Source organism: Dreissena polymorpha, chromosome 4 (assembly GCF_020536995.1).
Source record: "Dreissena polymorpha isolate Duluth1 chromosome 4, UMN_Dpol_1.0, whole genome shotgun sequence".
NCBI lineage: Eukaryota > Metazoa > Mollusca > Bivalvia > Myida > Dreissenidae > Dreissena > Dreissena polymorpha.
In genome coordinates, this window is record NC_068358.1 from 31,512,686 (window position 1) to 31,527,166 (window position 14,481).

The window sequence follows — 14,481 nt, forward strand, 5'->3', positions numbered from 1 at the left end:
TTTGTGTACAGTGTTGTCTGAGTCTTTGTGTACAGTGTTGTCTGAGTCTTTGTGTACAGTGTTGTCTGAGTCTTTGTGTACAGTGTTGTCTGAGTCTTTGTGTACAGTGTTGTCTGAGTCTTTGTGTACAGTGTTGTCTGAGTCTTTGTGTACAGTGTTGTCTGAGTCTTTGTGTACAGTGTTGTCTGAGTCTTTGTGTACAGTGTTGTCTGACTCTTTGTGTACAGTGTTGTCTGAGTCTTTGTGTACAGTGTTGTCTGACTCTTTGTGTACAGTGTTGTCTGAGTCTTTGTGTACAGTGTTGTCTGAGTCTTTGTGTACAGTGATGTCTGAGTCTTTGTGTACAGTGTTGTCTGAGTCTTTTCACTGTGAGGCTAATCAGGGCAACGCTTTCAGCTTAAACTGGATTTTCACTAAGTGTCACTTTTTTTAAACACAAAATACCATACAAGCAGAAAGTGTAGTCCCTAATTAGCCTGTGCGGACTGCACAGGCTAATCTGGGACTATGTTCATAAATAAAGCCCTGTTTTTACAGAGTGAAGCTTAGAAGCAATCAATGGCTGGGATTGGATCATTATCACCTACAATGACAAGATCTCATTTCAAACAACACGATTTTCAATTAACAGGTAAGATCAAATGCCTGGTAAAGTTGATGCAGAGTTCATTACTGGCATAAAAACCCCACACAAAATTGGCATCAAGATTTGGATGTTACTGTGATGTATCTTCAAGAGTTGGAGGTTTTCATGCATGATTGTATATGTATTTTTGTATTTGTATTGTTTCTTATGAACCCAATAATAAAAAATACTTGAATATTATAATGCCAAATATTACAGAGCAGGCATAATCTTACTAAAGATATCCTTACATTATGTGATAAACAACTAATTGAATGAGCTCCAGAGATATCCTCTACATATCCCAGCTGCTAACCATAAGTGCAGAATATCAACTTTCATTACTCCATCCACTTGGTTTCTTTAATAAACCATATATTTGCTTTAACCACTAGGTGCCATAAGAACAAGATGTGTTTGTGAAACACAATGTCCCCCTATATGATGTTTGACCTTGAAGGATGACCTTGACCTTGTGAACGATGACCTTGACCTTGACCTTTCACCACTCAAAATCTGCAGCTCCATGTGATACACATGCATGCCAAATATCAAGTTGCTATCTTCAATATTGCAAAAGTATTCATAAAATAAGCGATTTGGGCCACATATATTTGACCTCTGACCTTGAAGGATGACCTTGACCTTGACCTTTTACCACTCAAAATGTGCAGCTCCATGAGATGCACATGCATGCCAAATATCAAGTTGCTATCTTCAATATTGCAAAGTATTTATAAAATAAGCGATTTGGGCCACATATATTTGACCTCTGACCTTAAAGGATGACCTTGACCTTTCACCACTCAAAATGTGCAGCTCCATGAGATACACATGCATGCCAAATATCAAGTTGCTATCTTCAATATTGCAAAAGTATTCATAAAATGAGCGATTTTGGCCACATATATTTGACCTCTGACCTTAAAGGATGACCTTGACCTTTCACCACTCAAAATGTGCAGCTTCATGAGATACACATGCATGCCAAATATCAAATTGCTATCTTCAATATAGCAATTTAAGTTATTGCAAAATGTTAAAGTTGGCGCAAACAGACCAACAGACCAACAGACAGACAGGGCAAAAACAATATGTCCCCCACTACTATAGTGGGGGACATAAAAACACTCATTAGCGCAACCACTAGGTTTTTCAGTCGAAAACCACTATCAATGCTCCAACCAATTGGTTTCTAAAATGAAAATCACTATTGCTACTTGAACCACTAGGTTTTTACGTTGAAAATCACTATTATTACTTCAACCACTAGCTTTCTAAAATTAAAACCACTATCATAACTTCAACTGCTAAGTTTCTAAGTTGAAAACTTCATACAAGGTTTCAAAGTTGAAAACCACTATCATTACTGGATAGTACTCCTTCTATCATAAGCAATGCCTCATATGTACTACAGAACACTACGTGTAAAAGAAAAATAATACTGCTACTATAAAGATAACACAATAAATGCACAATGAAGCTTGCATTTTCGTTTTTCTTATCAAGACATTAGTGGATTTACTTCTAAACCCTCAAGCCTCAATTATTCAAATGAAAGCAAATAACCAATAAAATGTACCTCAAGTGTACAACAAACAACCCTAGCTAAAACAGCATCTGGCAGATGTCTTACCTTTGGGTCTTGCCAATTAAACAGGATCATTTCAAGTAATGGTGGGGGATTATTCCTTGCCATTACAAGCTGTTTTATTCCACACTGGAACAATCAGTTCCACTAGGAAATGTTTCTTTTACAAATGTGTTCAAATTGGAAGCATTCTTACTGGATGGGTGGCAGAACAATCAACAATATGAACATTTGCTGATCTTTACCAGTGCAGGAAATTGGGTGGTTGTGGCTTTTATATGGATTATGGATTAAATCAGAAGAGAAAAATGTTTAAAACAAAACTTATGATCAAAGCTAATTTTTGAAAGAATATGAACAAGATAACTAATCTTATTGTCTTCTGGTTAAATGAACATTTGCAACATGAAGATTGTTCTAGCAAGATAATGTGATAAGTGACCCCTTGACCTAGTTTTTGACCCGGAATGGCCCATGTTCGAACTTGACCTACACATCATCTAAATACAACTTGTGACCAAGTTTGGTGAAGCTCTGATGAAAACTACTTGAATTAGAGAGCGGACACCATGCTCAATGTTTAAAACGCACTAAGTGACCCCGTGACCTCATTTTTGACCCGGCATGACCCATATTCAAACTTGACCTAGACATCATCTAGATACAACATCTGACCAAGTTTGGTGAAGATCAGATGAAAACAACTTGAATTAGAGAGCGGACACTTAATACGGACCGACCGACAGACTGACCGACAGACAAGCTCACTCCTATATACCCCCCTAAACTTTGTTTGTGGGGGTATAACTATGGTTCTAACCATATCTTACAACAGCTTCCTGTAGGTAATTACAATTAACATCATAAATTAAATCATGTAATTACAACATGTTCATACCTAACTAATACAAAGGTTTACATGTAATCCTAACAAGAGAATGCAGCTGAACACACAATTATAGCCCTTAAACAGGTTTACAGCTGCTCCTACCGAGGGATAACAGAAGGTTTACAGTTGACCATTGCAATAACTAATTCAAACAGAATGGGTACTTATTACATTCCCAATCCATCTATTTATTTCAGCATTTGCTGATAATTCCATCATTTCCTTACAAATGTCATTCTCGAATTCTCATTTATAACATAAATGGGCCCGCTTATCTGTCAAGAGCTTAGAAACTTAAGGAATGATTGACACTGATAAAAGGCCTTCAATGTGGTCTGTGTCATGGAAATGCATATTTTACCCAGACTTTTGTCATTTTGCTGGAAAAACAATCAGTGTCCAACAGGAGCTCTTTTGGGAAATATAAAGTTAAATAAAAGCAGACATTTGTAAGACCATCATAAAAGTGAAATAAAGAACTCAATTTGTGCCTAACAGATTTACAGAAGTCCAACAGATTTAATTAATGGGAAAATTCATTGAATAAATGACGTTGGCTTCTATTGGGAAGTCCTAGCGTTCTCATTGTGAAAGCATGAAAACATGAAAAAAAAACATAATTATTGATGTGTTTTCCTTTGGTCTGTACCATTCCTCAGCATAAACCAAACAATATTGTATGCAATCAATACCAATCACTACCAATCACTACAAGACTTACAGGAGTGTATCACTGCTATTTCACATTCATATTGACAAACATTTTGAAAAAAAAATAATTCCTATTTTAATCAATATTTTGTGAGATGCAACAAAATAAATTGAATAATAATGAATAATAATAATAACAAGAAATGTGTTTGTCAGAAACACTATGTCCCCTTCTGCGCCGCTTTGATTTAGTTTTTTTGACCTTTGACCTTGAAGGATGACCTTGACCTTGACCTTTTACCACTCAAAATGTGCAGCTCCATGAGATACACATGCATGCCAAATATGAAGTTGCTATCTTCAATATAGCAAAAGTTATTGCAAAATATTTAAGTTGGCGCAAACAGTCACAAACAGACCAACAGACAGGGCAAAAACAATATGTCCCCCCACTATAGTGGTGGGGGACGTAAAAATATCCCTGCCGAGTCACAATCTGCCCCTTTATTTAAAACTTTCCCACACAATGCACAGTTTTTCAATAAAATCCTTGTTGTGACAGTATTTTATTTCTTATAATGTACATCATGTCTACTTAAACCTCTATATGACCATGCATATCAAAGTATCATGAACTTCAAACAAAGTATTATTATGTCTATCATCTGTTTGGCAAATGTAGGCCTTCCTATGTAGACAATCCTGTTTCTTTAATACTGGCTTGGAGTGAAATTATTACATGTACCTGAATTACCAACCTGCCCTTGAAGAACAAGCCCATGCAAAAGCTGGCATGAGGTGCAAGTGTCAACACTTCATTTAACTGCCAAGAAAAAACACCCTCATAGAATGTGGAATAAATAACAACCTTCCTGGACATGAAATATACTTCATTCCCAAGTTAATAAACTCAGCACTTTCATTATCACCTTTTCCACCTGAATGAGATTGAGGCATTAAGTCAGGGCAATAAAGCAACATTATATGATGTTTTCATTAGCCAATTTCCATTTGGTTTTTATGTACAGATTTCCGGGAATCACACATGTCTCTAACACAACAAAAATGCAGCCATAGAATGGTTTTGATGGCTCTTGGAAGTTTCATTACCATGTTGAGAGCAAGGCTTTGCCTGTTGATGAAAATAAATGTGTACATGCCAAGACTTTGTTGCTGGGACATACAGTTATATAATAGATGTGTCCATACCATGCACACTCACAAAAGAAATGATTTCATATCAGTATGGTACCTTACAATATTTTATAGCAACTAAAACAGGCTTATCCTTTAAATGTGATTGAATAGGGGAGTAAAATATTTGTTTTATTTGATGATGTGATATAAATACTGTGCAGCAAGTACATGTAGGGTAATGCTAAATCGGAAAAATAGCGAGGTAGCAAAACACAGAATCTGCCAACATGTCTTTCAACTATTGATAAAGAATGTACTTTGTGATTATTTTAGACAAGTATATAATAAATATAATATTAAATTGTAGGGTTCAATTTAGATTTCCTTCTTTTAATGACCAATAAAACCACGTGCTTCTATAGAATAGAGCTTCTTTTAAACTGGTGGCACTTATCTTGAATAAGTTGCAAACCATTATTATGTATACCTCTAATTCCAGATAATAAGTTATTCACATTTACCACGATATATTACTCTTCATTGTAATGCATGCATTGAAAATTGTTATGAAGCATGCGGTGAGTTAAATGGAAGATATTCTGTTTAGGGCATAACTTATGTCTAAAAACATACAGCACATTCTAGGTTTAAAAGGTAAGATAATTTGGGATGTACAGTTATTATCCTATTTTTTGACCAGTCATGAGGCATAACCATAACCCTTATGCATGTGTGCACAGTGTCAACAAGTGTAGTTGTAACCCAGCCAGAAAAATCCCCAACCACCATAGGGGTCGAACCCGGTACCTCCCGGTTCCAAATCAGGCAGACACTCTACCGCGTCGCTACTAAAGCTTGCTGTTATAGCAAGGCAGTATAAGTTCTTCTTATACCGAACCCTGCTACATAGCCTTAATGGGATCATCCAGATCAATCAGACCCCCTTGGAAAAGAAAATGGCAGAAACACAGAATGTTCAACCCTCAACCAGACACAGAATGTTCAACCCTCAACCAGACACAGAATGTTCAACCCTCAACCAGACAGACTTATCAGATAAACAGCACTTAATGCATGTGCATTCATCTCGGCATTCCACACCCACCTACCTTATACATATGAGCTGTGCTCTGTGAAAAGGGGGCTTAATGCATGTTCGTAAAGTGTCATCCCAGATTAGCATGTGCAGTCTGCACAGGCTAATCAGGGACGAAACTTGAGGCTTTCGGCTTTTATGATATATTTTGTTTCAAGAAAGTCTCTTCTAAGCAAAAATTAAGTTTAGGCGCAAAGTGTCGTCCCTGATTAGCATGTGCAGACTGCACAGGCTTATCTGGGACGACACTTTACAAACATGCATTAAACCTCCTTTTCACAGAGCATGGCCTTTTTTGTCTTACCATGCTTCGTTTCCTTACTCAGAATTTCTAACAAAATTTCTCTGCACACACTGTGCTCTCAAGGACACAGCTCGTAAATTTTAACTCTTCACAGTTCTCAGTTTTTCCAGGAAAGAACACATATATTTTTCCCCACATTGTACTGACCTGGCCTTGTCGAGGTCTGAGAAGAAGTTTCTGCTGTACACAAGGTGCCACAAGAGGTCCTTGAAGCATGTGTGATTATGGGCCGCCACCTGCACAAAGCATAAAGCAGAGATCAGAATGGATATAATAAAGTAAACTAAACTTTTAAATAAGCTTACATTAACCCTTCCCCTCATAAGAAGCAAAGTGAAAATGGCTATGTGCAAACAGCATAAAACCAGAACAGCCTGTGAGTAACTTGCAGTCTATTCAGGTTTTATGCTGTTTGCTGCTCATCATTATCTAAGGGTTGGAAATGAAGCTTTTAAAACTTGAATCTAGTAAGAAAGGTCTTTAGACAAATTTAACTTTCTAAGGGACCAGGGGTGTGATTGAGGTGAAGTCCGAGGGGAGGAAAATTCTGTCGACTTATTGTTACTAGTGTGAGAGTGAAACCAGATCTAGGGGGGTACGGGGGCATGCCCCCCCCCGGAAAATTTTTGGTTTCTAGATCGTCTGTGGTGCGTTTTGGGGCTATTTCCTGAGCAAAATTAAGACTTTTTTTTTTCTGAAATTAGCCCTTTTTTGGCTTGAAAAGGTACTTCTTTTTTTTCTTTTTTTTTTCAATTCATGAATAACACAATGATAAACCTTATAACAAACAAGTAAATGACCACCTTTAACTTTATAACAAGATTTATTTATGAAAACATTTTAAACTTCACATTTAACATACTGAGGATGCAAAGTACAATGAAAACAGTATTATTTGAGATCAAACACAACATGTGCTTCACAATAGGCATTCATGGACAAAGGTACACAACATGCTGCTTATCATACCAATCCATTGACATTTAACGATATATTGATAGCACATTAATTTTACATTAATTAAACAATTGCTAACAGAAAAAGACTAAAACATTTTTAATAACATCTGAAATATTTTTTAAACTGACATTACATACATGACTAAAATGTTCAACCAGTGTTTTATTGCACAAATACATTAAACAAACAGATATATAAATTAAACTATTGCTGACTAAAAGACTAGAACATGTTAATAACATCTGAAAATATTTTTTTTAATGACATTACAAAAATGACTAGAATGTTCAATCTTTGTTAAATTGCACAAATAAATTAAAAAACAACAACAGATATATAAATTAAACAATTGCTGACCTAAATAAGACTAGAACATGTTTAATAACATGTAAAACATTTTTTAAACTGACATTACTAAAATGAATAGAATGCTTAACCTTTGTTTGTTTGCACAAATACATGTTTAATCAAAGACATACACCATCAAAACTCCTGGCTCTAAATGGGCTTGGCATCAACCTAAAACATGAGTTCTCTGTCAAAAATCTGTTACAAAATACCTTACACAATTTTTTGTAGAATATAATTAGCTAAAAATTTAAATTTAAACATGTGCTGAAATACAAATAAATGTTGTTCATACACTTTTTTAATATCCACAAACTTGACTTATTCACTGTATTTTTTATAGCAAGATCTTTAAGCAGTCTTTTTTAGCCTCTCTTTTATACAACTTAATGTTGTTCAGACACTTATATAACATCCACAAACTTTACTTATTCACTGGATCCTTTTTTTAAAAGCCAGATCTTTAAGAAGTCTTTTCTGAGCCTGCTTTCTCTGTTGATCTTCATGGGATTGCCATTCTTGCTGAGCCTGTGATCTCATATTCAGCAGTGTCTGGACTTTACTGAGAGGCTTGGGAGTCTTTCTGTCCAGCAAACGATTGTTTTCATCAGTTTCTTCTCTCTTGGCTTTCAGTGAACCCCTGTATGATGCACTTGCTGTCTTCATGTTTACAGCCAAAATATGATTGACTGGGCTGTATAGGACATCTACTCTGTCAAAATATGACAGAGCTGTAGTGTTTCTTGCCTTCAGAAAGTACTTAACTGTTTGAATTGAGGCATATGTTTCCACAGTTACACTTGCTGACTTAACACCTATGATGTCCCCCATTGTATTGAAAGAGGACTCCACCATTGGCCCATGGAACACAGTACATGCAAGCAGTGCAACCTTGCTGAGAGCTGGGTACTTTCCTGCCACAAACACATTTCCCCACCACTCATCCAGTCTTTGTTCTGGATCTGGCAGATGCTGGTCAACCTGAAATCTATATTTAACACTGGTCTCAAATAACTACTCTAGGTTGGGGTTAAAATATCAACACAAATTAAGTAAGTGAAAACATGTATTAAAGTGTGGTAATGAACTTAATGTTCAGTTTTTCTTGAGGTAAGCACACCATTTGTTTGTTCTGCTTGTGTATCTCTATAGTCTCAGTCTACAGACACTGTCTCTTTTAAATTGTAAAATTTAAAACGTAGTATTTAACACCTGTAAGTTTGCTCCAATAATGTAGCAACAATATATTTTTTAATCTGAAACAGTTTATGTGATTGTTCTGTTTCAAATACCTGTGCACTTCATCCTCATAACTATCAGTCTCCTCTTGGTTCAGCCTGTTGGGGAGTAAGGAGGGCAGTTGTTTCAGTGCCTTCAGGGTTGCACTGTGTCCATGTGCCAACGGATCTAGTGCAGACAGTCTTCTCAGAACAGGGTTGTCTAATGGAAGCTTCTGTTGTAAGTACACTCCTGCAAGATCAGCAGATTTCAATATAATGTTAACTAAAAATTAAACACAGATCTTTCAGACTAGAAGCTACCTTTAAAGGACAGATTTTTAATATTTGAATTATGAAGTGTCACAAATACCATCAAAAGACAACAAGACATTTCAAAGCAAAATGTTTTTAAATTTGTAGCCAATGGTAAAGTTGGCAATGTCAGCATTGACAAGTTAACAGAAAACAATATTAATAATGCTAAACTTACCAGTAGCCATGTATGAAGTAATTGCCAACTTCTTGAAGTTTTCTGACACGCTGTCCTTTTTGGTTTCTCCCTTCATGATTTGCTTCGCCTTTGATCCAACAAACATGTCATCTGCACTCAAGTACAGTCCAGTGTCTTCAGACAAGTCCATGTTTTTCAACTGTTTTCCGTTCTTGTTAACAATGTGTTCTTGTTTTACAAAACATGACAAGAACTCTCTGAACACATCAACTTGTTCGTCATTCAGGCGATGAACCAGTGGCTCCTTGGATTGGAACAGCACAACATATCGCTTCATGAGGGGCAGTACAGATGCATAGAAGTACAGGATCAGAAGGGTCTTCCTCTCCTGGAACATCACCTGAAAAACATACAAACTTAAAGTGTTATGGGAAATCTAATATTTAAGTTATCTTAGCTAAACTTAAAGTTAACAGAACAAATCATCACAAATTAAGTGTTTCAGTCTGTTCTCATAATTATTCAATAAAAAATGTCAATTATTTATAATAGAACAATGTTAACATACTCCAGAACTTAAAGGGAGACTGTTTATTACCATTTACCACTAACCAATTTGATGAGTAATTTTTGTGAGAAACAGCATATATGTGTTATGTTTTTCGACAATGAATATCTTACCTTTTCAACAATCTCCTTTTTCCTCTTCTGCCCATCAGCGGTCATTTTTTTAGCACCAACTTCTGCAATAATGGCTTTTATCTGCTCTTTTGCTGGTTGGCTAACTTTGCAGGCAACAAGGATGGCCTTCACTACTGGCCAGTAGTCTGCTTTGAACGCCTTGTCGATAAAGGCATAGTAAAATACCTGATAGGCACTCCACATCCGCAATGTGCTCACAGCCAAATCATAGGCTGAAAGCCAACGATGACTTAAGAAACGTTCTGGAGCTGTAAATTTTATGCCAAGAAGGTTGCAGACTTCTGCTAGGCTGTCACGTAGGTCTACACAGTACTTGTGGTCTGTGCATAATGCTGAGAACAAATCCTCAACCCAGGAATCAAATGGTGCGCAGAATTTTTTAGTCCCATTGTGAATATGGTGACAAACATCCCCATCAATATCCAGAAGGTTTGGAGCCTTTTCCTCCCTTATGCGACGCTCGAGTCCATTTTTGCTTCCTCGCATTACTGCACATGAGTCCATGAGGATTGACACCAAGTTAGTCCATGGTATTTGATTAAGTTCAAAAAGATCGCACAGCGCTTCAAAGATTGTGCTGGTTTTGCAATTTTCAAGTTCTAATGCAGCCAGGTGCTCAACAACAACCCGACCTTCAGTCTTAGAAAAGTAACTTACAAGTACTGAGAGAACTTTCTTGTTGTTGTTGCTTGTTGCCTCGTCAATGTTCAATGAGAATTCTTGCTCACGAATACTCTGCAATGTCTGAGTGTGAAAGGTTCTTTTCAGCCCATATGTCATCTTATAGGAGGCTGAAGTGCGATCCATGGATAACCCATTTAACACCTTCTTGTCTTTTGACAACTTCTGTGCCAAGTCAATAAGGACTGGAACCATTGTCATGGGCAAAGAGTGCTCAGCAACTACTCCCAGAATCAAAGCCTGCAATAGATAAGTGCATGATATTCCAAGTGCAAATTTAAATTTATATATAGCAAATATCAAGTGAATGAACAGAGGGGCTTGCATGTGTACATCATTTCATGAAAATATTCGAAATGTTTTATGGCATACAAATTATAAATTAGGAATTAATCATCTGCATGAATTTCATGTTAAGAAGTGCAATGTTCATGTTAATTTTTTTTTTTGTTATAGTATAAACTTAAAAGTGCAAAATCCAAATTTATAAGCACGGATTTCTTTAACAAAAATAATTACCAAGTTTCATATTTTAGACAAATGATTACCTGAGCTTGAGCTGTTCTGTCCTCAAAAGATGTTACTGGTTTCGTGGTTGATTCTGACGAAGCAGTGGTCTGGATTTTGCTAACAAACATGGGATGAATACCGTAATGTGCGTCGTTTTTATTCCCGACCCCTGTGAACGATGATGGCAATCTTTCGTTTGAGCTCAATGTCTTAACCTTAGAAATATGGTCAACACTGTTACAGTGTTCAACTAAGGACACTTTACCACGGGATCCGTAGTTCACGATTTTTTCACATGGAATGCACTTTGCCTTACCAGGACAGTCGATCTTCCTTATCCATTCAGAGAGTGGTATTGCTTTCTTATTTACATCCACTGTTGTTTCTAACCATTCCCATTTAAATTTGTTTTTCACTAATTTGTCAATCTCCAAGATTTTGTGAGAGTCGTTTGTTCTTTTGATGATTTGCATTTTCCGTTTTTCGCTTCACAAATGCGCCATTTGCAATACACGGCTCGGCAAAAAAATTCCAAACACATTTTAAAGACCGATTTTAATTGGAAGATTGGGAAGCGACAGCCAATGACATCGCTCATTTCAAAAATGCTTAGGCAGATGCTAAGTGTAATATGCGGAGATGTTTCGCGGGCCGCGGATTTTTCGGGCCGTTTAATGGCCAGCGGAATGGGGTGTACCCCCCCCCCCCCCCCCAATATTTTTTTTACGAATTTACGCGAATCACAGAAATGACCCCCTGGACAAGCCGATCCGCGGAAATCCACGGATCCGCGGAAAAATCACACCCCTGGGGACTACTAATGCTTCTTAATACGTATCTAAGTGGTAAAGGGTTAACACAAACATGCAGTCTGGTCAGGAGCTACCCAGTCTGGTATAACGTCATCCAAAATTTTAAGATCTTGTTAGCAGACAGTGTAGCTCCTGACCAGACTGCTCCAATGTGCAAGCTGGTCTGGAGCTACTCTGGCCACAAATGGCTTAAGACTCATCATAGCATAACACGGTTCATAATATCTCATGCACATTTGGCCAAAAAATTACCAGCATTGACATTTGTTGGACTTTACAAGCTTCTGAACAGCAATCAATCCAGCCGGGCAACTAAGCCTAATAAATAAAATCAGGCCAATGTCAATGTGGCACCTGTATGTTGTCAGAACACTTCCATGTAAACATGAATGTTGTCACAATACTTCCATGTAAACATCATTTCTGAGAGTGGTTTGTCCTTAACTTGTGTCTGATATTGCTTAATGTATCAATGCTGTCATGTCCATTACAGTGGTACATGTTAACATCACAATTTATGAACAACCAAGAGCCAATGACTGAATGATGAATGTCCCACACATAAGGTTATGTGACCAGACATATTTAATGTTCGCAAATTTATATACACAATTTTCTTATAAACTGAATGTCCAAGTATAACATATAGTTTCATAAAACTGGAAAGCAGAACTGGTTGCAAGAGGTTTGGTAAAAACTGATATATAACAATAGGTCTATCAATAGTTTCACCTTTCTATCATATACTTTAAAAAACTCTCTATTGACTTTTGTTTATTTTCAACCGCTTTGGTTTTTACCATGGTTAAAACATAATCAACTTCACATAATGCTAAAATTAAACTTAATAATAAGGCTCTGCTCTTATTGGTTAGTCCACTCTTTTATTTATTAATGAATACATATTGTTTGATAGCTGCCATAGTCAATCTTTTAACCCATTTATGCCCAGTGGACTCTCCCATCCTTCTAAATTGGATCAATTTATTTCCAAAATTAGGGGTGTCAAGTATATTTATTTCTATATTTAGAATATTTCATAAAGAAATTCATTTAAGCAAACAGTGCAGACCCAGATGAGACGCCGCATTATGCGGCATCTCATCTGGGTCTACGCTGTTTGCAATGTCCTTTTTTCAGGACGCTAGGCATAAATGGGTTAATTACATACAACAATTCAATGGCACTGACTATCTGACTTGGCTAACAAGTCTTCATTCTACAGCCAAACACCTTTTACAACTGCATTTTGAGCATTTGATTAACTTGCTCTTCAATTTTGTATTCATAAATGCAATCAAAGGATGCATCCCATCTGAACATTTGTATCTGACAGCACACGCAATATCTTAATTAACAGCACTTAATAAACCATAAACAAACTGGCTAACTGGCTGCAAACAAATGCCTCCAGTTGTTTTTAATTGGTCCATGCTCATTTATCATCAGTTCCTAGTTATAGAAAACACAGGGACTTATTTCATCCCTGTTTTTGTTAGTGGAGGTACAGCTCTGTCAATGATGGTGGTTCGGGAATTGATTTGTTTGTTTCAAACTTGTATTTGTGAATGGAAGGAAGGTTCTCTCACAGAAATAATTAATTAATGGCCACAGTTCTTTGTTTATTCAATGATGTCCTATGGGCAGTATGTTGGTTATTTTTTCAAAATAGGAATTGTCGTGAAGCACAGTGTAGGCTTTCAAATAATTGGAAATATTGAAAAACAGTTTTGATAACACAGGCTAATCTAGGACATCACTTTAACCCTTTGCATGCTGGGAAATTTGTCGTCTGCTGAATTTCTAAAATTAGCATTTTCTTCGATTTTTATCAAAGAATAGCAAACAGTTTGGATCCTGATGAGACGCCACGTTCTGTGGCGTCTCATCTGGATCCAAACTGTTTGCAAAGGCCTTTAAAATTCGGTTCCCGCACTGAAAGGGTTAAGCACATGAATCAAGCTCTGTTTACCAAGCATTGCTTGAAAAAGGGCTCAAGATTCTTGGCAAGAAGACAATATTTCAGAAAGAATGACACAGATAATTTGTATGAACTAGTACAGGCATTGTAAAATGACAAGGGTTTTGTAATAGCATGTTAGTAAGTCATTTTCATTTATTCCAAATTGTTGCTGCCGATTTTATCTATCTAAATTTTAACCACAATCATGAGTTTCAAGCTGATAAATACACATAAATTACTGTGAACAAACAGATTTTATCAAGGCCTAAAGGGATCTAGTGTTGTGTCAACAATTGACATGTAACTTACGACACAAACATAAGTCACTCAACAGTTTTAATCGCTGAAAAGCAAATGATATATGCAACAATATTACTAACTATGGTCCTGATACCAAGGCGTGTAAATTATGCTAATGATAGTTACATGTAGCATATGATTGCATACAATAATCATGAAATAAATCGCCTGAAGGGAAAACTACAATGTAAAGTATTATTTACAATGTAAAATATAAACTACAATCTAATGCATTAAATAC

The 14,481-nt window shown here is 36.5% G+C and overlaps 2 protein-coding genes across 5 annotated transcripts in view; both read right to left on the reverse strand.

Annotated features, from left to right (window-relative positions):
- Positions 1 to 14,481, reverse strand: part of LOC127879772 (uncharacterized) — a 114,331-nt gene that overhangs the window by 29,433 nt on the left and 70,417 nt on the right. For all 4 annotated transcript variants that reach the window (XM_052426825.1, XM_052426824.1, XM_052426823.1 and 1 more), the window contains exon 3: positions 6,441 to 6,529. In XM_052426825.1, coding sequence (XP_052282785.1) covers positions 6,441 to 6,529 — 89 coding nt within the window. The remainder of the gene's footprint in view (positions 1 to 6,440; positions 6,530 to 14,481) is intronic.
- Positions 6,957 to 10,843, reverse strand: LOC127879778 (uncharacterized). Its single transcript, XM_052426832.1, has 4 exons — positions 9,954 to 10,843; positions 9,312 to 9,672; positions 8,894 to 9,071; positions 6,957 to 8,589 (listed from the first exon to the last, which is right to left on the reverse strand). The coding sequence occupies exons 1-4, from the start codon at positions 10,779 to 10,781 to the stop codon at positions 8,034 to 8,036; spliced, it is 1,923 nt and encodes a 640-aa protein (XP_052282792.1). The 5' UTR covers positions 10,782 to 10,843; the 3' UTR covers positions 6,957 to 8,033.

Excerpts from the sequence above, each read along its gene's own strand:
- LOC127879778 (XM_052426832.1), bottom strand. The coding sequence starts at position 10,781 with ATGGATCGCACTTCAGCCTCCTATAAGATGACATATGGGCTGAAAAGA. Across the intron at positions 9,072-9,311 it reads TACTTCATACATGGCTACTG|GAGTGTACTTACAACAGAAG; the intron begins GTAAGTTTAGCA and ends CTGATCTTGCAG. Across the intron at positions 8,590-8,893 it reads TATGAGGATGAAGTGCACAG|ATTTCAGGTTGACCAGCATC; the intron begins GTATTTGAAACA and ends TGTTAAATATAG.